The sequence below is a fragment of the Drosophila navojoa genome, chromosome 5, assembly GCF_054131105.1.
Source record: "Drosophila navojoa isolate 15081-1374.11 chromosome 5, UAZ_NAV_1.0, whole genome shotgun sequence".
NCBI classification, from domain to species: Eukaryota; Metazoa; Arthropoda; class Insecta; order Diptera; family Drosophilidae; genus Drosophila; species Drosophila navojoa.
Window position 1 is genome coordinate 21,645,574 of NC_142893.1, and position 25,312 is coordinate 21,670,885.

A 25,312-nucleotide genomic window follows, 5' to 3' on the forward strand; every position below is an offset into this window, starting at 1 on the left:
TCAAATCATTGTATTATTATGCTATTAACAGCCGCTTCCGCTGTTAATAACATAAGTCCCAATCCTAGCTGTAAACTTTGAGTTTATTCTAAGTTTATGGTTTGACTTTTGATTAGAAATTACCTGATTGGAAAGCGGATGAAGCGCGACCTCATCCTCGTTATCCAGGAGATCCTTACTGAGCTGTGTTGTCTTGGCCTTGCTGCCGCAACTATCGGCCGTCGATTGAGAGTTGTTTGACTCGGAGCATTGCCGCAACCAAGACGAATGGACTTTGTGAGCGGGTGGATGAGAGTCGGTCTGTGGCTGCTGCTGTGTTTTGGTGGGCGTGTTGCAGGCGCTATTGTTGTTGCCGCCGTTGCTCACCGATAGTTGCTGTAGATTGGCTGTTACCAGGCTGCTGCTGCTGTTGCTGTTGCTGTTGCCACTGTTGCTGCTCCTTGGGCCAGCCACATGCTGTTGCTGTAGGAAGCTGGATCCGCTGGCGAATTGCAGCTGCGATTGCAGTAGGCTTAGGCTATTTGAGATTTGTGCAACCAGCTGATGTTGCTGTTGTTGTTGCTGCTGCTGCTGCTGCTGCTGTTGCTGCTGCTGATGATGATGTTGTTGTTGTTGTTGTTGTTGTTGTTGCTGCTGCTGCTGATGATGTCCATGGATGCGCTGCTGCTGCTGTTGTTGTATATTTGGAACATGCTGCTGATATGACGACAAGTCAGAATCTCCCATGCCCCAATCCCCCAAGAAATATACCATTCCCTGCCGCGCGAAACAGTTTAACGAGTTACAGTTGCAGTTGCTCTTCTTCTTGCTGTTCTAATTTTCCAAGTTGTTGTTGTCGTTGCTGTATCTGTAACGAGAAAACAGAATTGCATTACAATTGGGTTAAGCAAGCGTCAAACGATCGATCAACTGGCGACCCCCTCCCGGAACCGGTTCCCAAAGCACGCAGCACACATTCACTTTGCACGCGAATCTCATAGAGCTCATGCACTTGTGCATTCCATTCGGATGTCGGATGTCGGATGTCGGATGTCGACAGGCCGGGTTCAATGTCATTTCCTCAACGGAACGAGACATGCAAACTGCATGAGTCTCTCTCTGTTCCGGCTAACAATTATTACATCACTCGATGATAGTGCAAAGCTTTTAATCAGCGCTCTTCAAGACATGGATGATCTACATAGGCTGTCTATAGTGCGGATTCCTCATTATAGCATGACTAACGTACAGAGAGACGCAATGGGACCTTGCAGCACACAGTATTTACTGCAATACAAATATGACGATAATCTAGACTCTATGTACCCTATAGTAGTAAGATTTTCTAGCTAAGATAGCTCTGCCGCATTCTGTGCACTTAATAATGTATAAAATAGAAAAAAACAAGAGATCCGTATCTTTATTATATGATTTAGTGCAGCAGCGAAAAAGTTAAGCCTATAATGTTGTAGACCCTCTTTAAGGGTTATAAACAATCTTTCAGTTAATGTCGCAGTAGTTAGCCCGATCCTAGCCACTATTCGCCAAATATGTGTGCTCAGCTGATCCCTCTTTAACAGATAAGTCATTGATGCATGATGATGATGATCCGATGATCTACACGGCTCACATCACACATTCTACGCTGGGCAAAAAACGAATAGAGCAAATTAATGAAGCGTGTGGTTAATTGATTTCAGTTGAATTGAGAAAAGCCAGACGTGAATCGCGAATAGCGAATTCTTATTGCTTTTGTGGGGTCGATCCGGCGTGTGCCGAAGATCGGTCATTGATACTGAGGTGGCTGGGGCTAGCTGGGGCCATGCTACAGTTATCAATTGGGCAAATGTTAATTAAGTTATCGTTCGGCCAACTGCAAACAACTTGCGAAACTCGGCAGCATCTGCCAATTGCACACACCCCAAGGCGGAAAGCGGCTCTGTCCGGGCAATGCAAATACACGGAGTGTACGGCATTAGCACATGGAACTGCAGACGTCATAAAATAGAATAGCGAGCACACAGAGTGCTAATGCACATTTGCTACTGTAACATCTCTATTTGCTTATCTGTCTGGGTGCATCTGTATCTGTACCTGGTGTTTGTATCATTCATTAGCTAGCAAATATGTGCACATGCCTAATTGCGTTAGGCGGCAGCTACAGGCCAGACGGCGCGACTGTAAAGCTGTTTTATCGCCTTGTGGCCGCCAACTATTATAGACTTTACTTGAGATCCATATACAATTACAATATATACATAGATAGCCTCACTCTATTGTAGATCGTGCCTTAGACATTGGTTTTGCTTAGAGGGGAATCACCTACTACATATGTATGTATATGCATATATAATATATATAACTGTACAATGATAAACGACTTCTGTATGTCCGTAATCGTCGTGTCATTAACATGAAACAGTCAACGATCGGTCATTGCTCGTATCTCGTATCTGGCGGCTGATCCAAAAAGTTAATATTGTTATTGTTGTGAATGTTATTTGTTCGACTCAATGCGACGGACGCATCGTTCACTTATCTTCTTGACTGCTCAAATCCATATGCTACTGCACGTCTTTTTTTGGCAACTTATTTTTAAAAACTTGGCTATTATTAACAGCGTTGCGAATACGTCAACTCAAGGGGTTGGCAAAAAGAAAAATAAATAAACACAAAAACAACAACAATTGTTGGAACACGGAACAAATCGAAGGCCTTAATAGTTCTAAAGGCCTAAGCGTTGTTAGTGCATTTAATTGCCAAGCGATTCTAGTGAGACAGAGAGAAAGCGTTAATTGCGACTCGTACTAAAGGAGGCAGAGGGAGCAACAGTGAGAGTGAGAGAGAGAGACAGAGACAGAGGGAGATAGCCTTCAGCTGAGTCAGACAAAAGCACGCGATTGACAATACAAACGCACAGACGGAGGGACAGACAAAGAGACACACTCATGGGGCTATCCTTATCAACAGAGACTCGGCTCGCGCGTTCAACCCACTTTAACTGGGCCACAAGCAAATTTCGATTCACGCAGCAACAACAAAAAAGCCCCAAAACGAAAGTAAACAAAAGGCTGAAATTTCCCATGCTCCACATGGCCGTTTGTGTATATAATATATACATACATATATGTGCATCTCGAATATATACATACATATATGTACATATATGGCCAAAAGTGGGTCATAGCTTGGCAGTTATCGTTAATTAAACAGCTGTTTACGGCCACACGAAGTGCGTCTACCGTTAGTTAATTACAAACTGCACTTAAACAGATAATACAAACAATAGCAAAAGCATAGCATTGGCACTTAATTTATTGCTAAAATTCAAACGCAAAAAGAAGAACAACGCAAATCTGAATGTCCGGCAGTAATCACAATAAAGCGACAGCAAATCGCATATAAATATGAACAGTGGCTCACGGCTTATTTAAACGTGGTCAAAACTAAACGAGATATACCTAAATTGACATTAGTGTAATCTTATGGCATAGAATAAAAAATGTGTTCATAGCAAATACTAATTTTAGTTGATTTTTAAAAGAACTATTCACTTAATTTAGTAGTGTTAAATCTAATTATAATGATGTTATTATAAGACACACAAGGTTGATAATAGTGCAAAAACAAGTTCAGAGTTAATGAAGAACAGCTTCAATAATGTTTCCTTATCTGTGATATGTAAGTTGAAATAAGATGCGGAATTGTTTTTGTTGACTTCAACATATTTTTAAAAAATACGCTCATTTAATTATTATTTTCCTAAATTTATTAGATTAGCAACTTGCATATACATTTTCGTATATATCCGTTAGTTTATGTGCTGCATGAAATATGTTTTAGGCCACTGTATATATATGCATGCATACATTTATTACTATAAGGCCGTGTGAATTATATTACAGTGAAAGCCCTGTGGAGTGAACAACTATTGTAATTCTGAATTGTTTTGCAGTTTGGCTAAAGATACCATTTGTTTACTAATAGATAAGATAGGCATATTATTATTACTATTATTTTTATATTGTTAAATAAGACTGTTTTTGCATATTATGTTTCCAATTTTAGTCAAAGATTGCCTTAATATACAATATTAAATAAAGCATTCATATAGACTCTGACTAGTTTTTGCTTTGCAGCATAGACACGTATTTCTGGCTCTAAAGAATGCTCGTTTATCATACTTGGAATTTCGTATTATGTATTTATGTTAAAAGTAGAAAATTCTCGCAATGTACATAATCGAAATTGCCTTGGCGCATATACAATATTTCCATTTATTGGGCGCCTGCCTACCTATTTTTGGCATGATACGAAGTTCAGTGCAAATTGCTAAACAAATATTTGAGAAATTCATTTAACACTTAAGTAAATAAGCAGTGTTAAGGCTAAAGCTAAGCCGCCACGCATTGAGCTATCATCGCGAAATCGAATGATCCAAGAGTGTATTTATTTATGAATGCCCAGAAGTGAAAATAGACACGAGCGATGGTATCTGTATACCTATAAACATGCACATGCATGTAAATCAACGCCTAGTTCCTTTATCGCTGCAGCAGGCTCATAGTGCAGTAAAGAGGAAAATTTCGAAATTAGAACGAGTGCCAAAGAAAGAAAGGCCTGTCCTAGGCGAAAATAGTGTATGTACACACACTTACTATGTACGTATATAATAGTACTCTTGGGCACATATACATATGTATGTTATGTATGTATGCACGCACATACTACTGATAACAGAGTCTGACGGACGAGAACGAGCTGTGAGACAAAAGAGAAGTGAAACAATAATATCAACTAAATGGAATAATGAAATTATGAAAAATGGCAAACGCAGAATACATGGTACATGGAACACGTACAAGTATTAATTAAGGTGCTATTAATGAAGGGAATTCCCCTTTGACGGACTTCCTTGAACATCTGTAAAATGAATGGTAATTATCTTATCTGACAATTCAATTTGAGCAAGCAACAAGAAGAGCACGGAATATATCTTTAAATACCTCACTCTTAATTGTGATTGTACACATTTACTTACGTACGAATGTACACACATACATACATACATACATATGTGAATTAACATACAGACATACTGAATTATTTACTACGCATTAAAATGTAGGAAAAGAAAGCCACATGTGGGTCTATATGCGCAGCTATAAAGCGAATGTGATAAAATGGAGCGAGTGCAATACAGAAGAAACTGCAGTAAAGTGTTTGTGCGAATTATATGCTTAAGATACAGTTATTAGTCATGCATACTGAGAGTTTTAGAGGCAGACAAATCTGGCTGATGATCACATAATAATAATGTATTTATTTTAGATGTTTTTTAAGGGGAATTCGTCGAAATGCGCATAATTTACATGGATTGAATTTGTTTTTATTTTTTTTTCTTTTTGGCAGCTGCAGTGGCGGGCGACATTAAATTGAAACGGGTTTAAAGTCAACAAAATGTGTTAATAATTTATGCACACCAACACCAATACACACACAGTCAGATACTCGATCGCTTGATTATAGATTTCTTATATCAAAACAAAAAGCAGCTGTGGAACAGCAAAGTGTACGTGGAACTGGCTACAGTAAAAAGTCATAAAAAGAAAAAAAAAAAAAAAAAAAAAAGAAGAGAAAAACAACAACCGATGTCGATGTCGATGACGATGTCGATGACTATGACGACAAAAGCAGCAGTTGAAGAGCAGATATAAAACACGTACTCATAGCAACAACACAATAGCCACAACAACAACTATGAAAATAACCCTATTCAAAACAAAAGATCAAGACAAATAGCGACGCAGCAGCAGCAACAGCGACTGACCATAAAAAGAAACAAATAAGAAAAAAAAAACGCCTCTTGAACTGACTGCTTCGCGTCGCAACTGCTCTCCCTCTCTTGCACGCTGTTGCTCTCAATGCGTTCGTCTCCTACACTCTTATTCTCTTTTGTCAGACTATCACTCTTTCGACTGCTCTTCACATTGCGTGGTCGTGGTCGTCGCTGCCCATTTTTTCCCATCACCGCCGCCTGCTCTTTACTTGCTATTTTTACAGCACACATCAAAAATTAAATAAAGTTTACTAATACCAGTGCATGCAATCGTATAACGCGCACGCATACAAGCACACTTGCAAAGGGCACGCAACCGAAAAAAAATTTCTAAATGTTTCTGGCTTCAGTTGAATAATTTAATAATTTACCTTTAGGGATACACTTTCCGTACTGTTGCAGTTTTTAAATTATTTGTATTTAATTCTTAATTCAGTTTTCATTCACACAAAATTCCTTAATTCAATTTTCCACATCAAATTTGTATGTGAAAATTTCTGTGTTGTACAAAGCACAAACACACACAAACGTGCATATATATAATTATATGTATATATATACTCGCTCAAGCACAGACTGGGTGGGGAAGACCAGCACAGTTATACTTTAGCTTCTGCTTTGCACTTATGCTTGCATATACAGATGCACACACACACACACACAGCGTATATATGTAGTACATATACAAAATTTTAGCTTCTCAATTAAATTTGATTTTCTCACACGCGTGATTTAGGCTTATTTTGCGCGAGTTGCACTTTATCACAATTTACCAGTATTAAGCGTTGGACACGTCCGATCCGAGCGAGTTGAGGGGCTGAACTGAATGCAAAATATATTTCAGATGTTTCACCAGGCAGCTAGTGCTAGAAGCGTCGCTTCGGCTAGTGCCAACGACCCAACCATTTTATATGAGTGCGAATGCGACAGCCGTATAGTCACACAGCACTTGTTCGTTCGCCAGAGCCGCAGCTGTGTGTGCGAGCAGCAACACATATAAGCACTGCCTCCGCTCTCAGATACTTTTTCAACAGCTGCGCTCTCCACACTGAGATACTTTTCTGCAGTACTCTTTGCTCACAGCCTAAGAGCGGGGGCCATAGCAAATATAGAAAGCATTCCCACTCAGTCCTGGGACTTAGGAATGGCAGATATATTCGCATTATCCAGTTTGAACTGGATAGAAGCTCTATACATATCATATTAACCTACATAAAGCTGACACAAACACATGCAGTTCAAACATTAACCCACGCAAGCTAAATAAACTCTAATTAAAAGTGAGTTAATAAAAACATCTTATCGGGAATCCATTATAGCTTTTTCGAGTACTATTGTTTAAATTTATCAAAGTATCAAAATAATTCATTTAGAAAATAATAGTGGTAAATTCTAAGAAATTATTGTCAGCAGAATATATTTATTGTTCAAATCTTTTGCAAATTGTTTTTTCCTCTCCAATTGTTTGTCCAATAAAAATGTTGTCACAAATATTTACTTGCGGAAGCCAATGGGAACACCTCCTGTGCCCTCTCTACGCCTTCGAGGCTTCCGAGTCGACTTTTCCAATGGTTGGTTATCGAAGTCGACTAATTAAATTGTTGACCAAAACAAGAGACGTAGACAGTCCAATACGAAAAATAAAAAATAAAAATAAGAAGAGAACAGCTGTTTGTTAGCTGCCGATACGTTTCTTATCATTCGCATCTTATCGGCTTTCTATACGTATAAATGTACACACATACATACATACACACATATATGCAATTCCATACCGGGCAAGAGTCCTATCAGTTACGGGTGGCGGATTCAATAACGATTTTCATTTCAACGGACAGCTAATGACTAAATATAGCTTTCTAATTAATCAAAGCATTTTCCATGGCCAGGGTCATTAGAGCTGCTCCAAGATTATTGATAATGCTAATGCGAGGAATTTGGGAATACAGTGAAGCGTCCCTTGACATGATTTTGGCTAATTTGAACAGTTTAAATGTTCCCACGCCCACTTCGTAGGTCTTGATGAATTATAAGATGAGTCTAAGGTAATTTAATTGTAAATTGTTAGGCTTTGTCTACTCCCCCAAGCAACGTGGTTTCTTTCTATCTATGAAAGTGTAGAATATTTTCTGTTTATAAAAAGATGTTCCATTTTTCGTCTTGTCCTACCCATAATAAGCGTATTCAAATTTTCTGTTTAACATTTTATTGGCTGTCTACGAGCATATGAGTATGGTATAAGTGTACACGCTTCAGATTTCAGCTCCTAAGGTCTTTTCGTTCGTGCAAACATACGGACGGAGCTCAAGACGTATAGCACACAATTGGATATACATATGTCTGTACATTCAACTTCTAAAGTTGAGCTCTAGGCTATTTAAACTGTCTGACAGAAGTGCATTTGGTATATGACTAAAGCAGGAACTTACACAGAGAAAGAGATTGAAATGACGTACGTGTAGATGCAAGTGACGTACGTAGTGCCATCGGCACGGATAGTGAAAGACTAGGCTGGTGACGGCGCCGGATATAACAATAGAATGGCGTGAGCAGTCAACGGGCAAACGGAGCAACGTCTCTGACATGTGCAAGCCGTACTATTATTTCCTACATTTATTTTGGCACGTTCCGGATGCATGTAAATTATAGATACACACAGATATACAGATATATACAGATATTTATCTGAATAGGGAAAAACGTTTTTGTCCTGTCGTTAAATGTCAATGGCTATGGAAAATGCTCGAATCGTGACGCAACAATTTGATATTTTCACATCAAGCAGACGGACAGACTGGAGTGTGGAGCGTCGAGCGTGGGCCGCTGATAAATTGCGAGAAGCGACAGAAATGACGCATACGCCTAAATACACCGTACAGACCTAATACACTGACAAAAGAACTGCTGATAAGGGGTGCGGCACACTTCAGGCACTTAAGGCAATAACTGTGAATAACATCAGCCAATTATTTGTGTTATATGAGTACTATCTTTCCAGGAATAATCTTGTCTAAGCTAATGCATAATAAATTTATTTTCTTTTATACAACTTGAATAATCAATACTTTTACATTACAGCTATAAATTTTATTTATTTATTTATTTTGATTGTGGTGCTTAGGGTATAATTTGTTATGTCAATCATTCTAGGCTTGGCTTTAAACGAGTTAAAGTGCCTGACTAGGAAATACTCTAATCGAGCAGATGAGTAGTGTCACGTGCATCCATGCAGATGATATTAGGTCAGCCCAAATTGATGCTTCAACACAGACGGAAATTGCTTGTTCCATTGAGCCCATGGGCCAAGCCTGTTTTTGCCTATTATATAAATTTCCCTTTCATGCCTCTTGTCCATATTGAATGGGTTCAGGCTACAGGCATGCTGTGTGCTGCAGCTCACATATTCAATAGATATATAATGCAGGATCCCTTATATTCTACTGCACATTCAACATTTAAGCATCATCATTTATTCAGTCATAGCCTTCAACTAGCTGCCGCTGCCGCTGCCGCTGCTGCTGCTGCTGTTTGACCCTGGCCATGAGGCAGCCAACTGGGCGGCGCCATTCAGGCTCGTTTCAATTGTTTGCCTGAATTTTGCATCCTTGACACTGGCATTGCCATTGGCATTGACTTGGCATGGAGGCTGCCCCCGTGCAATGCACAAAGGACCCTCTCACAGGCAGCAAGTGTGCCTGCAAATTGAGCAAACAAAACTGATTTCTAGAGATGGCACAAAGCCGTCGTGCCTGAGACAATTTTCACGAGCTGAACTTGGCGCGTGACCAACTGAATTGAGTCTGTACGATGTACTCTAAGCAATCACTCAAAGTACTTTCTGTGTTCAAATAGACGTCCCGCAGCTCTCTATAGCCGAGGCGCTCATAATCGGCTGGTATTAACAGTTTACTTAACTATCACAAGACTTGCACGTGAGTCACTTGTGCCAATAAAAATGTTAGCGCATGTTTTTACGTCGCCTGTTGATTAGTCCGCCCATTTCACGTCGTATATTATATACATACATATATACGTATATTTGTGTTTACTCGCAAACCTTGTCGTGTTTGTCAATCAAAAGTTCTCATACATTCATTATATACACATGTTTGTATATACATATATATGTATTTATATAATATGTTCATTTTCTATATAATTTATATTCATATTCATTTTACAGTAAACACTTGATAATTGAAGCTTGGACAAAACTGAATTGTTTAGTTTTTTCTTTCTTTTAAGGGAATTAGAATTCTCGATAATTTATTACAAATTAATATATGTATGTACAATGTACATTTATGCCTATAGATTTGTATATAGATCTATCTATATCTATATTTAAAGCTAAATAATTATATATTTGTTTGCTTATATAATATAATATAATCCGAATTTTATGACATATTACAAATATTATAATACAAAATAATAATAATTTAGAATAATTTTTTTAATTTAATCATTATATTTGAAAATATTGTTAATAACATTGTTATCATATCATTATATTTATATATCGAATATCTTATCGTTATACTTACTATATTGCGTGTCTCCACTGTACTTTAAATTTGAAAATTTGTTAGATTGTAGGCTTTTTTCTTGCTTCGCTATCGCAGCCAATGGGTCTTAGTCATGCTCGATCTTTGGCAAGCTAATTTTGATGACAGCTGCCAGTAAATTTTACGGGAAATTGTCACTCAACGTGGGTGGGTGGAGTGGACTATGATTGATACCCTATATTGTTTGTTTGCTTATAGCGAAATCGCGTTCATCTGTTAAGTGTTTTGATTTGCGCAATTTAGCAAAACGGATTATATATCGGACGACACCTCATTAATGAAATCCGAGAAGCCCAGAAGGCCACAGCCGCAGACACAGCGCACGTCATGGATGAGCTGAGCCAGTGGGAACTCTCACCTTTAAGGTCCTTGGATGCATCGCAATGACGTGCGGCAAGGCAAGGACAGGGTCGAGTAGGCTGCTGCCACAAGGCTGTGCGGCAGGACTCCCCCTCTCCCACTCCCCCTCTCCATCTATCTATATCTCTGCCTGGCATTGGGGCGGGCATTAGCTAATTGAAGCCACGTGCCGCTGCACAGATCGGACGCGTGCGGCAGAGCAATTGTTGATATTATTAGCCACGTTTTGTGTGGCAGCGCTAAGAATTTTAATAGTATATATACTATGTTGCTTACCAATTTTAGCATTTGAATTTCAATTTGCATTTGCAGTCGACAATTTCAGCTTTAGTTCCATGCAGTGCCTGCCTGCCTGCCTGTTTGTCTGTCTGTCTATCATTCTGTTTTGGGAATTCGGGGTAAGACAGTTTTTATTGAAAACACGCGCTTGGGCTCGTTTAATTGAAAACTGTCGTCAGCTGAAGGCGGTGGGTAGGTGGGCGATGGGAGGTGGGAGGTGGGGGCCTCTGGTAGACAGTCGCCAAGCCGGCAATTGACTTTTGCAATAACAATCAAGTTTACCTATTCGTTTAGCCAATAACGTGACTCACAAGGCAACTAAATTGAGTGAATAACATCCATCCAGCTGCGTTCATTTGGACTGCCCATTGTCATAAATCAAAGCGAAGCCGATTTGCGAATTGAATAAAACAGCTCAGCACCCAGCGAGTAGAGCACGAGTTGAGAGAGTGTCCGAGGATTACTAATATGAACTCACTTTTCATTATTTTGTTTGTTTATTTCTTAAACTATTTCGAGCATTTTTTGTAGTCAGTTCAGAATTTTCGACAATCTAATTATAATAAGAACTAAATTATATTAAATGTGATCGTCGGCTTCTTTCCATTCCTTGTGCAAAAATTCCTCATAAAAATTCCCAAGCAAAACTTTTGAGAAATTCTTTGGCAATGCTTAAAAAAATATTTCAAATGAATTTTTAAAGCAGTCGATAGCTTTCGATATTTTGATTTTAATATATATTATAGGCATTGTATCTATATGTTGACCAGACACCCACAGCCCTGACATTGAAAGAAAACTCGCAGCGAAGACGAATTGAAAAGCATTTTACAATTGACCATTGCGAAAATCTAAGCAATTTATATTAAGTTAGTGCAGACAGGTAGTGAAAGAGAGAGAGAGGGAGAGGGAGAGATATATATAAATGCAGAAAGAGGGGGCGAGATGGAATTAAGCACATTTAGCACGCCGGGACGTCACTTCTTAGCCGGAACAATGGCCACGAGCTGAGTCCGTGAACAGCCACGCCTCGGCAGCTGCCCGGCGAATTCGCTTCCGCCTTGATATTGGCTAGAAGAAATCGGGCATTGACTGGGCGCCGGCACGAGGCCAGAGCCACAAACGAATCGTTTGTAGCAATGTGTTGAATGAAATAACCATTGGCCGCCCGCCCAGGGCCTCCCCCGAGCACACACAATACAAAAGAAACGTATAAACGAGCGACCGAACTTTATTAGCAGCTGTTGCCAACTAAACAGATATAAATCAGTGGGCGAATATGTTGGAGTTATGCCAAGGGAATTTCAATGCTCAGCATGGGCAATACTTGACTAATGCGAAACAGGCCCCTAAAAGTGTTTAAAAAGAGAAAACAAACCCGAAACGAAGCCAAATTTTGACCGCACGTTTCACGAGCTGAATCAAAGCAGCCCGAAAAAGTAGGCAATACCCAGTCAAATACCAAAGACCTACATGTGTGAGATACATATATTGTATATTCGAAATATAATAATTTAAGAAAATGAAATTTTTTGCAAATTTATAAATAAAGAGCAGAGCTGAGCGGACTCTTGACCGACTCAGCCAATGTCAATGGCAGCTGACGAAATGTTTGGCCCACATTACACTTTTTTTCTGTTTGCTGTTTCTATTTCTATTTCTATTTCGATTTCTATTTCTATTTCAATTTCATTTTATTTTTTGTACGTTTTTATACATTTTATATAATTCCTTTTCATGTCGGTTCTTTGGCAAACGGAAACGAATTTGCGACGCAAAAATGTCTATACAATATATATATGCTTTTATATACTATACCTAGTATATATTCATTTGCAGAGCAGCGCGACAAACCCAAAAAAAATAATGCCCGCAATCGGCAGCCCGACTATAATTATATAAATTGTATAAATATTTGAAAAGCATTTGTAAATCCGTATGTACTTACCAATACACACATACATACACACATCCACACATACTTGTGCAGATCAAGTTGAATTTAATGGCAACGATAAGAAAAATAAGTAAGGCCAGGCAGACAATCAGCTAGCACGACGGCCCATTGCGCTATCAAATTAGAATACAAATGGGTAAAGGAATCGGAGGCATATTCTATCAGCTTTCTTCAGTGACAACTTTATTTAGTTTTAAACAATAAATTAGGATTAGATATAACTGCGGTTGAGCAACTAACTAATGTACCTCAAATGGAGTAGGGCACACACCACGAAAAACAAAGTGCGAATCATAGTGTAAATTGCAAATTCGTGATGTTGCACATAAGCAAAAAGGAAATTTGTTGACGAATCGGCACACAGAAAAAAAAGAAGAAATATAAACAAATGCAAAGAGTGCTGTAGTGGAAAGTTCACGACTTGTAAATGCCCTTAGAGTTGCCCGAGAGTTGGTTAAATATAATAAAAATAAACTTAGGATAACAGGAGAAAAGCCAATTATTAAACCCCCTAGATTAATACTATTCAAAAATACAATTTAATACGGTTATTGTGTTGAATATTGTGATCCGTATTCCAAGTACGGCGAAATCATATTTTTTATTCATTTTCGTTTAGATTAATTCTGTATTTAAATGTAAGATAATTTTAATACAGATATACTTAATACACATATATTTAAATTATTGAAAATCATAATGAAATCTTGTAAAATACGAAAATAAAGATAGTGATTTAACCAAAATGATTTATATTTCATATATGTATGTAATATAACCACAGTGAGCTTGCCATGCACGCCTTATAAAATCATCTAGACAGCATAGATTTCTACCAAACCATCATACCCCAATGCATACACAGAGTCTACTTAGGGTACCAAATCAGATCAATATGGAATCAGTCAGCTAAGTACTCGAATTATTGCTAATGTCTTGTATTTAGTTATATAGCCCGACTGTCGACTGTAAAGCATTAGAAATATTTTGTTTTTCTCTGCGCTTACGTCAATGTCTAGCAGAGAGCAAAGAAAGCTCCGCCAAGAGGGGCGGGACTCGGTACATTTATAGCGACAAGAGAACGCTGACCAGAACCTACATCAAAACGATTCCCTCACTCACTGCACCTCACGCATCGTACGTAATCGCGGGCAGCATCAGCGATGATCTATGATCTATGGCGAATCGTTTCCAACTCAACTGAACTGTAAACAGGAGGGGGCAGCATTCGCTTTCGGTTTCTTCCGGCGTCGAAAGAGGTAAGCGTCTGCCTCTTCTCACTCTCTCTGCCGAGTGACATAAACAAAAAGCTGCTTCGTCAGCTGCAATTAGAATCGGCCATTGGGGTTTGTTTTTGTTTATTCAAAATATTCATGTTATAAACAAAAGAAGGAAATATAAACAAATCATGAATGTAAATGAGCTGTCGAATGATTTCAAAGGGGTTTTCTCCCCATAAACAATATTGAATTGCCATAGAATAATATGATTGAAGGGGGTAGGGTGTAGCGATTTTAATCGGGAGTGTTCAGCGGAAACATACCTTGACCTTCCCTTAAGATCTAGTTAATTTTATTCAATTTTAAAATGAAAGTGGGAAATGGGGAAGGCATGTCTCCCATAATTGTATATGACTTGTAAAAGATTGGAAAGAGTTATATTTTATATAAATTTTATACGAACGTCGTAGGCTTTACGGAATCTGTTGTTCATTCCGTTGTTATACAAATCTTATTCTCTGTTGTATCAATGTTAATGCCAGAATTACATTATTTTGATTTTATAATATATATTACTTTTAGCTTTTAAGTGTATAAAATACGTAAGAAGAATGCAAATAGCATCTGTTTATTCTATCGTTATAATACCCATAACTTATGAAGTCATACTCTCTGTTACATGAATTTTACATTTTTACAGCCCTTTCACTCAGGTAACATCTCGCATTTGCTGTAATGTACACCTAGTTCAAACAAATCTAATTATTGACAGCCCACAGCTGCTTTCATTTATTATTCAATATACATTTAAAAATATATATAATATCCCTTGGCTTTAAACGATGCATTTCAGAATGATTATTCATGCATGAAATACGTCCACATTTAGCACGAATCTAGATATGAGATATGTATATATTATATATGTATATACATATAACGATAAATCAGCGCGCAAGTATGCAGATAATTTTAATGAGCATATTTAATATTTAATTATTATAATTTAGCTGCAAATACCACAAGAATTTTCCAAGTGAAATCGTGCAAATATATAAATATATTTTTAATGTATTTATATATACACTTGTTCTAGCTTGTCAAATCAATTAAATTTGATATAATCTCACATGTGCGGAAAACCCGAAAGCGATCGCGACTCATTATTTTCTTCAATTAGATTTTGGCGCACATCTAAAACATATGCCATAAATATGAATATATATACATATATAAAAATATTTATGTATATACGTATATATTTATTATACAAGCTGTATATCTAAGAATTTGCACAGTTTTTGGCAGAACCAAGTCGTTTTGAAAGTTCAAGGATGCATAAGTATTCCATAATGTATAATCATTTCATCATGAAAATTTCATGGCTTATATATATGTATATCTGTTATTATATACACTATTCTTCTTCTACTATATATATTATATATTATTTAATATCTAGAGAAATTTCTAAAATCCAAAGCCCAATGATGTCATGTGAATTTACTATCTGGAATTTCCCACCCCTTGATTTATTGATTTGCAACAGCACTTGGTTTATGAATTATATATTCATATAGGGCTATATGTGTAACTTATTCAGACAGCAAGTTAAAGGTACTAAATTGTCCTTAATGCTCCGTTCAGCCTAAGCAACGCATAGTCACGCACTCCAATTCCAGTTTGTCGTAGTTCTGGGCCCTAAGTAACGGAAAGGAACGGAACTTGAAGCCCGCTCTAATTGGTTATCTAATCGGGTTGTCATATTAATGGGCACCCAGGCAGGGCGAATCAGCTACGCCATAAATAATGGGAAATTTATGGGAATTTCGACTGTCAGCACTTCTTATGGATTCGCCAAAGTTGCCTGCTAATTAATAATAATTATCAAATTGGACAATATTGACACAGGTAAGTCAGACAATATGGCCGAGTGTGCACTTGAGTTTACCATCTGATAATTATTTATATAGATGGAGCGTGTGTCCAACCAGCTCCCCTGTGCCCCACTGATATGCCCCGAACGGCACCTGTAAATGAACCAAGCAAGAAAATAATATTCAATTTTGTTTTTCCTTTGGTTTTTTAGGCCAAATTTCAGCAGAAGCTCATTAAGAATCGCCCAAATTAACGAATTGCGTTGTAAACTATGCTGCAATACGCCATAAAGTGCTGCGCATTAAGTATTAAGTGACGCACTGGGTAATCCAGAATAGCTGCACGGGTACGACTAGTAGATATCCTGTAGGCAGTTGAGCAGAGCATAGATCTACCTATTCAGAACTATATCTTATATTATGTCTATTGAACTTTTTTGTTAGCTAGCTAGGCAAACCCGGCTAAGAGATACTCTGTACCCTGATGGATCACAAATTCACTTCTTTATGCTTGCATCGATTAACATTTAAAGTTTAACATATCTCGACTTGTAGGTATCTTGCAATAAAAATTACTCATATATGTAGATACAATATCTAGGAAAAATTCTTAAATTTTCTTGAAATACTTGAAACATGAATATTAAATAAATAAATCAGTGAAAAATAAATGCATTGAACTGGCATTCAAATTTATCGATGTTTATTTGATAACCAGCATAGCCAGAGAAACTTAATTAAATAAGTCTTAATTGAATTCGCTTGAATTCTAATCGAACGTGACGTGATTCTCGCATTGCCACATTGTTGCCTTTTCAAATGTTAATGAAGTTAAAATGAGTATAATTATTATGTTTCTCACCTACGTAAATAGGTCCATTATTTAGAAAACCTGCACAGCGGGGTGGGTGGTGGCATGGAAGGTAAATAATTCATTTCATATCAAGTGAATGCAAGGAATGCGGACAAAATAGTTTTCAAAACAGATTTTTAGCATGCTCAGAGCATGAAATGAATTTTGTAGCACGAAATTGTTTCAATTCACACGGCATTAGTCATTGAAATCGTGGATAAGCTTTACTCTAACGATATGCGGACTGTATATATAGACTATATATATTATGTATATCTTTTTGGTAAGCACCAGATAATAATCGTTTATATATACAGTATATAAATTGATTGACACACGTCTATGACGTTGGTAATATTTACAGGGTATAGAACCTCAAAGGCAGCACAAACAACAATCAGCTGACCCAAAAACAAATGCATATTTGAGGGCGATTGAATTGCGTCTTCTCTTGAATATTCTCTATTTTGCTGAAAGAAAATTGAAATCTATTACGTTTTCCATTCAGAAGGAATCAAATTTCCAATTCGTCGACTTAGCTGATGCAGTAAATTTAAAACCAAAATTCAATTGGAACCAAAATAAATATACACTTATAACTCTAAGAGAATAGAAAGAGAGACCTTGAATATTAACCATATCATTACGCATATATTTATTGGAAAAATGGAAACCTCTTTAGCAAACCATATCCGGTATCGTCTGGTAAAAAGTTATGGAAATGTATATGCTTATTTCGAGATGTAATACCCGGAATGAATAAAAATAGAACTGCTTATACCATAGGTATTGCCATCAAATGGAATGGAAGGCACGTGTCGCTGTCGTTAAAGGGAATCGATCAACGATGAGACCTTGACAACCTCAATTGCTTTTGCCCGTTAATTTATGCTGTTGAGCCAGCTAACTGTAACAAGCGAAAGAAAAGCGGCTTAAGGTGTTATGTGGGTTGTGTATATTTGTGCAAACACACGTGAGTTAAACAACAGTTACAGCTATAATATAGTTATTTAAATTTTATTTGCATTTAAAACAATTCTATGCTTTAGTTCTTTTGCTTTGTTTTTAGTAATAATCAATGCCCAACAATGCAAACCAAGCCGAAAAATTTAGTCTAAATAAAATCCAGTCTGAAAATCAAATCTGGTTACATCTGTAGCCGCAATGAACAGTTTCGGATGTACGAAATATTCTATAGCCATACAGAATATATATATTTACTATATATAATGTTGAATACATTGCGGCTGTGTGTGTGTGTGTTTTTTTTTTTGTTTGCTAAAACCTAAGAGCTTATGCCTAAGAACGGCTTCTCTATGAATTATTATTATACAATTTAAATGCCGTATCCAAAATTCGAGTACTACGAACGAACTACATTGACAGACAACTAGCATTGCAAGGTGTGTGTGTATGGGTGTGAGAGAGTGTGTATGTGTACAAACTATATTTACGTATAGATATCCTATGGGGGTAGTATAAAAATATATAATATATATATGTCTATATATATGCATGTGTATTTAGTTATTCTCTCTTTATATCTAGATGCCTGTTTAGGATTTACATGCCGAGCAGGCACTCGGAGTTGCCGGCAATGTCGGCGAACTGCGCTGGCTACGCCTGCGTCACGAAGTACATCTCCCCGGATGAGCCGACGACAACGGCATGCGTATCACCAGTGGCTGTTGTGCCACTGAGGGCGTTTGGTGCGGCGGCTATCATGCTGGACATGTCGGTGCCATTGCTGACAATGCTAACGGCGCCGCTGAAGGCCGCATTGGAGCTGGTGGTGATAATTGTTTGCGCCTCGCTGGCATTGCTGCCATGATCTGTATTTTCCACGTGATGCTGCAGGCTGTCGATGTGGTCATACAGTGTGGAGCATTCGCCGCACTTGTAGAGCGGCTCAACGCATTCCGGATGCTTGCGCTCCACGTGCCATCGCAGATTGGCCGCATTGGAGAAATTCTTGCGGCAATTAGCCACGCCGCAGCAATAGGCGCGCTGCTGATGCGTCTGCCGATGCCTGTAGAGGATCGCCTTCGATTTGAATGTACGGTTGCAGATGTTGCACAGCGGCGTATTCGTCTCCGCGTCGTGCGTCTTCATGTGCATGCGCAGCATGCCCGGCCCCTTGAAACTCTTCAAGCAGATCTCGCACTGGGGCTGCTTCTTGCAATTGGCCCGTATCCAATTGGTGTGTGAGTGCATGTGACTCTGGAGGCCCTTGAATTGCCGGAACTCTGTGTTGCACAGGTGACAGATGTAACGACCCGAGCCCAAAGGTGATGTATGCTGTCTGATGAACTCCGTGACCAGATTCGCATCTATCTCGTAATTGTCATCAGCCCCGGCTGCTGCTATCACTGACGCCGTCTGCACCAGCTGCCGCGAATTGGCCGCCGCCAGCTTGCTGCTTATGGTGGGCGGACTATGCTGGTGGTTGCACGGCGTCTCTACCAGTTGCGTTTGCGGTTGGGCCTGTGTGTTTCCACGACGCGCACGTTTCGCTGAGCTGGGCGTGGGACTGGGTGTGCTGCTGACATGTAATGTGGGTGCGACCAATGCATCCTGTCCAAACTCTACGACAGCATTCTCCAAGGATATGTTTTGCAGGTCCACAGACTGCTGCTGCTGTTGCTGGTGCTGCTGCTGCTGTTGTTGCTGTTCCTGCAACTGTTGTTGCTGTTGTTGTTGTTGCTGCTGCTGCTGCTGCTGCTGCTGCTCGACATCTATGAAGGCCTGATCCATGTCGCTGGCGCTGACATCGCCATCGGGCGGTTCCATTATGGCATAGTGCAGCTCATCATCGACATCGCCGCCGAGGCCGTGGTCTTGGTCATCCGTTATATACTCGCATTCGTCCACATTCGTCATGCCATCGCCATCGACTTCTCCGTCCGCATCCTCAAGCATATCGTCCTCATCTAATTGAATCTCCTCTATGATGAAATTATCATCATCGTCTTCCTCGTGCTTGACCCCATCCTCGTGGTCCAGCAGCTGCTCGTCAAAGTATTCATCTGTCTCCTGCTCCTGTGTTTCGCTTTGCGTGTATTCCTCGTCGATGAGCACTTGACGATGCGGGTCCTTTAGAAAGTCTTGCTGCTGATCATCGTCCAGGACTATCGTCTCAAAGGTATGACCCTTGCCGTCCAAGTGTTCGTAAACCTCGTCCAGATCCTCATCGTCCATTTCGCCATCGTGCAGCAGCTGCACATCCGCTTCAGCTAAAGAGGCCCCACTGCTCGTAGTGCACATGTCCGTTGTCGTGGTCGTCGTTATCGCCGGCGCCATGCTTCGCTGCGGCACCAACTGCACCAGCTGTAGCGTCTGTGTGCCGTTCGGCTGCTGAACAATTTGTAACGTTTGGCCATTGGGCGCCTGCAGCAACTGGGGCAGGAATTGCGCCTGTGCCGATGCTGCGGCATTCGATGCCGTCGTTTGTGGGCTGATAATCTGCGCCAGCTGCGGCGTCACAATTTGCGTCGTTATAAACTGTCCATTCGGCAAGAGGATTTGCTGTGCCGTCGTTGTTGGCAGCAGTTGCGCAGGCGCCGGCTGCAGCGTTGGCAGCTGAATTTGTTGTATCTGCTGTTGTGGCTGCTGCTGTTGCTGAAGCAGTGGTGGGGGTGGCGGAGGCGCTGGCTCCGGCAGAAGGTGAACCATTTCCTGGTGTTTCTTTGACTGGCGTGAACTGCCTTTTCGCAGTGGTTTCAGTTTGTTCTTGGGCTGTGCGAGAGTGGAAACAAGAGAATTGATAAAGAAAATCTGGTGCACGATTTCTTTGAATTTTATACCTTCGGCTGTTGTTGTTGCTGCTGCTGCTGTTGTAATTGATGTGGCTGTTGTAGAAGATATATAGATGACTGTTGCTGCTGTTGCTGTTGTTGTTGCTGCTGCTGCTGTTGTTGCTGTTGCAATTGCTGCTGTTGCTGTAGTATTTGCTGTTCAAGTTTTTGGTGCTGCTCCTCTAACTGCTGCTGATGCTTGAACTGTTTTTGCAGCAGCTTCTGTTGCTTGCGCTCTTGCGGTGTAAGCGATTCATCCATTCCAAGGCGTACCGTCAAGCTCTTTATATATTCGCGGAGTTCTTTGTCGCTACGCTCGACAAGCGACTTAAATGCATGATTCCGACTAACTGCATGGACGCATTGCACACAGATTTTGTCGGGCCAGCCCTCGGTGGGCTCGACACGCACACTAGTGCAGTCCATCAGCATTTCGGGTACTTTTTCACTGAACAGCGGACGCATTTCCTTGCGCTCCGAAATGCATAAGCGGCAGATTTTGTCCAATTCCAGTACCTTCTTACGGTCCATCATTGCGACGGCTTCGATAAATCCTTCAATTACAGCTTCTTTCTATAATCATTATGGAATTTAACACTTGTTGCCTGATTTCACTGTAAACCTTTTCCAGAGGCGAAAATATATGAGAATTTTTGTTGATAAGCGCAATTTTAAATTTTAGCGCTTTTAGATATTCTGGCAGCACTGACGTTTGGCCAACGCTCTGGCAACTCGCCGCTAGCGGTGCAAGCGAGACAACTATATAGTCGACACGACACGACGACGACGACAACTAGTTATACACAATTTACCAACCTGGTATTAGTGCGAGCGAAAAATCATATTTTTACTACTTTCGCAGTAAATGAAACAAATATGTTTTGCATGTATTTCTATTAAATTTTTAACAATTATCCGATTAAATTCTCATACTTTTCGCTCTATTGGTCAAGGTTTTTAGCAACATAAGCCAAAAACTGACTTACCCAAGCACTATTTATATAATTTATGTAGCCTCGCTTTGCCTTTGCACTGCATTCGACATTAAATTATTTTTTAAATATGGCCGCGTCACGCGATTTCAAAGCGAAAAACTAATTTTATTTCACATTTTAAGCACTCAAACGTGAGTTTGTTTTGAAATGATGCGAAACAAAAACAAATGGTGCACCAGTTGGTTATTCTGGCAAGGAAATGAAATAACTAGACTTCGACCAGTGCCAAATTAATAAAAATTCGATGAATGAAATTTCTGTGCAACCGCAGTGGTGCTGCTTTTGTCTTCTTCTGTCGACTGCAGAATCCGCGAGCTAGCTGAAACGACGTGAAACGACGATTACCCACACACTCGCGCTGCACGTATATAGAGCTCTCTTTTTTGCTTCGCCCCGTCCTCTGCTTGTGTGAGTGAGATATGCGTATGTGACGCGGCTATAGTTCATGGGGCTGCCAACTCATCCAACACAAAAACGCACCAAATTTTTAGTAGAAAACAAACAACAAACACGTACACATGTGCATTCTTTGTGTAGGTGAAACAATTAACAATTAAGCTTACTAACAAAATGCATTAATATTAAGATTATGTTAGTAGGTGTCTATAAACGAGTTACATACCTTTTGCTGATTAACAGGACGCCAGCTCGCGGATTTTACATTTCACAAACTATATAACACACTTTCACAATTTCACTGTGCCTTGCTTGATTGCACTTTTTGCGACTTTTTGTCGTCCGCCAATGCACTTTTTAATAGATAGGCACATTTATTAATTAGCAACTGCCCCACAAAACACTCACTCGCATCACACACGCCCACGTAACAGCTGCGCCGGGTACGAAAACTTTAAGGACTGTCATGCCATGACGAAAGCTCTTATAAGGTGCCGTCGAAACGGGCACAAATTCAGCTGCCATAGAAAATGTGACGTCACACAGGGCTTTAACATTGTTGTTTATCAGGGATATCGATTTATTATTATTATAAAAGCAAATATCAAGCTAATCAAACAGCTGCTTGTAAAATAAAAAATGAACTGGGTTTCAATTCATAAAAAAACTCTAATTGAATTCTGAACAAAATGCATAGATTTTCCTATATGAAACGTATTAAAAATGTTGCTTAACTTCTAAATGGCATTGGCCGGCGTGCTGCTGGTGTTAGCCAGCTGGTACTTTTGCCTCTCCTTAGTCCTTTTATTGTAGACGCGAACAATTCCGTAAACCAGGATGAGAACAATTATGCCAAAGAGCAGGCAGCTGATCACAAACCAGGGATAGAAGGAATCATCAGCCTGCTGATGTTCTGCCTCCCACTCCGTTAATACCGCTGAGCCATTTACGCTCATCCTGGCTGGTGCTGAGTCCATGTCCCGGAACAGCGACGCTTTGACCAGATTATTGGATTCGGGTGATTCGAATGCCGGCTCAGTGTCGTCGATGCGTACGAACGTCAGTTGGACACCAGATATGTGCTGTCTATAATGTTGCAGGCCAAACCCATAATAATTGTACAGGTCTGCGCTAATCTCTCTATGCAGGTCCATCCACTGGCCAATCACTTGAACCTTCACCTCGCTGCGGGCATCCATGGTTCGTCCAAAATACGCTTGCTCTTGCACATCTATGCCGCCTACACCGTCTATATCCAGCTCCACCATTGCGCCACGATGCTCGAGCAGCAGCGGCAATTTCTCCAGCTGCTCGTCGTTGTAGAAGCTGCTCGTGTTCAAGCGAATCTTCTCGACATATGCATAACTAAGGCTGCCATAAATGGGTTTACGCTGGTTGCTGGGATTCTTGAGCACGCCGTCTCCGAGACGCATTTTGTAGCTGTTGGTGATATTGCGCCATGGCTGGTAGGTGATGTTGCGCAGCTGGTACATCACCGGCTGCAACTCCACAAGCACATTGATGCTGTCGTCTATGCCATACTATAAGAAGGTGCACTGGCAGTTAGAGATGATACAATAGCATATCCCGAATGTACTCACAAAGTTATCTTCAAAGATCATGACCACGCATGTGAACAGACTGTCCATCACATTGTTGACCAGATCGGCGTGCCGGAAGTGGCAGAGCTCCGTCTTTTCGCGCTCCACACTGGTCGCCTTGGCTATGTAGCTGAGTCGCTCGCTGGGATTCAGTTCGGCCGCATAGTTTTGCATCATGATCTTGTACGGCACCCAGGCCAGCACCGAGTCCTCGCCACGTTTGCATATGTCGTTTTGTACTCCACGCCCAAAGAGCTCCCCGTTGAGCAATTTGAAGAAGTGATGATTGCTCCGTTTGATAGTCAAGGAGCCGTGATCCGCGCACATGGTATCATACAGTCTTTCCTGTGGATTAGTCAATCACAGATTTAATTTAATTTAGTACACGCATAAATAATTCCGTTATCTAGGCTGTTCGCATTATCTATTCACAGACACTATTCCCGTTTGCCCGCTTTCTTTATCGCCCAGTTGATTGAATTGGGAATATCTCTCTACACAGTATATAGAGTGCCAGTGCTTATTGAGTTAAGCTGATTTATTTGCTATATAATACTTGTTACATACATATGAACTCAATTTCCCAATATATACGTATAGATATCTGTCCATGACTCAAGTGCCTTGAAATTATCATTTAAGGACCTATCTGTGCTCAACTTGTTCGCATTGACTGCCCGAACCGAACTCTCAACCTTCACCTCGGCTGATTGATCGATTGCTATATAAGGTGGCGGATTTGAGAGACTATTTTGATCACTCAATATGAGTTTTCATGAGTGAGAAATTAGTCGTATATACGTACATATATCTGTTTAATTGCTTTATAATGAGACCGTGTGGGCAATCCATTAAAAAATTTGCAGTTCATTAAAATTTGAATTACCGATTTGCACTATTTGAACTCACCTTTTCATTTGGCGTCAATATTGTTGCAGTTATATTGCATTTTGATTGATTTTGTAGAGGAGCAAGCATTTGCCGCTTGATGTCCGCCAAGAGCATCGGCTCCGTCTCTATGCAGAAATCTGGACGCTCCTCGTACGCCTGGCAGCACGTGGATAGAAGCACCAGCAGCAGAACAACACCCAAGACATAGCTAGATTTGTACATGGCTCGGCTACGAGTGGCGATCTTAAGTATTCCGCTATCGAGGTGCGCGCGCTATCGTTGGCAAATTGAAACTGAGGCTCGCAATTCTAAATAGTCAGCTATTTCGACTCAATCCAAAGTATTCAACTTGACCGCAAATTCCCGATAAATACCGAATGTAGCCATATAACCATATTTATCTATGCGCTGAAGGATAAGCTGGCAGATTCAGAGACGAGTGCGTTCGCATAGCCAAACAACTGAATTGATTAATCATTGAACGAAAACTTTTGGCCTGCACGTCATTTCTCAATGCGAGGCCGAGATAAGATAATAAAAACTAAGCACACAACACTGCCCAATATCTTAATGGGTTCAAACATTTTGTCCATTCCCAACATTTACCTATGCAAAGTCATATACTATAAAGTATTACAAATCAAAATACAAAAGTATTATTTGGTACTTAAATTTATGTTAATAAGAAATATCAAATTATAAT

The 25,312-nt window shown here is 39.9% G+C and overlaps 3 protein-coding genes across 4 annotated transcripts in view; all 3 read right to left on the reverse strand.

The window, feature by feature from the left end:
• Positions 1-22,559, reverse strand: part of Ip6k (Inositol hexakisphosphate kinase) — a 30,460-nt gene extending 7,901 nt beyond the window's left edge. Inside the window, exons 1-2 of one of the 2 annotated variants that reach the window (XM_018105021.3) lie at positions 22,344-22,559; positions 124-847 (exon numbers count right to left, since the gene is read on the reverse strand). In XM_018105021.3, the coding sequence (XP_017960510.1) occupies positions 124-753 (630 nt within the window). In that variant the 5' untranslated portion in view covers positions 754-847; positions 22,344-22,559. Of the gene's footprint in view, positions 1-123; positions 848-6,189; positions 6,655-22,343 lie in introns of those variants that run through there. The other variant, XM_089261600.1, reaches the window with a different exon arrangement.
• Positions 17,977-22,477, reverse strand: LOC108654023 (uncharacterized). Its single transcript, XM_089261601.1, has 4 exons — positions 22,344-22,477; positions 21,713-22,040; positions 20,736-21,299; positions 17,977-20,667 (listed from the first exon to the last, which is right to left on the reverse strand). Exons 3-4 carry the CDS (start codon positions 21,258-21,260, stop codon positions 18,550-18,552), a joined length of 2,643 nt encoding a protein of 880 aa, XP_089117727.1. The 5' UTR covers positions 21,261-21,299; positions 21,713-22,040; positions 22,344-22,477; the 3' UTR covers positions 17,977-18,549.
• A 236-nt stretch (positions 22,560-22,795) lies between the features above and the next one.
• LOC108654026 (uncharacterized) lies at positions 22,796-25,274 on the reverse strand. The gene is made up of 3 exons (XM_018105028.3): positions 24,628-25,274; positions 23,719-24,063; positions 22,796-23,658 (listed from the first exon to the last, which is right to left on the reverse strand). Exons 1-3 carry the CDS (start codon positions 24,829-24,831, stop codon positions 22,855-22,857), a joined length of 1,353 nt encoding a protein of 450 aa, XP_017960517.1. The 5' UTR covers positions 24,832-25,274; the 3' UTR covers positions 22,796-22,854.
• Positions 25,275-25,312: the final 38 nt, after the last annotated feature.

Bases quoted from the DNA above. Each gene is read 5' to 3' on its own strand.
- LOC108654023 (XM_089261601.1), bottom strand. From the start codon at position 21,260: ATGATGGACCGTAAGAAGGTACTGGAATTGGACAAAATCTGCCGCTTA. The intron at 20,668-20,735 runs GTATAAAATTCA...ACTCTCGCACAG, and splicing joins AGCAACAACAACAGCCGAAG to CCCAAGAACAAACTGAAACC.
- LOC108654026 (XM_018105028.3), bottom strand. From the start codon at position 24,831: ATGTACAAATCTAGCTATGTCTTGGGTGTTGTTCTGCTGCTGGTGCTT. The intron at 24,064-24,627 runs GTGAGTTCAAAT...ACTAATCCACAG, and splicing joins TATTGACGCCAAATGAAAAG to GAAAGACTGTATGATACCAT. The intron at 23,659-23,718 runs GTGAGTACATTC...ACCTTCTTATAG, and splicing joins TGATCTTTGAAGATAACTTT to TATGGCATAGACGACAGCAT.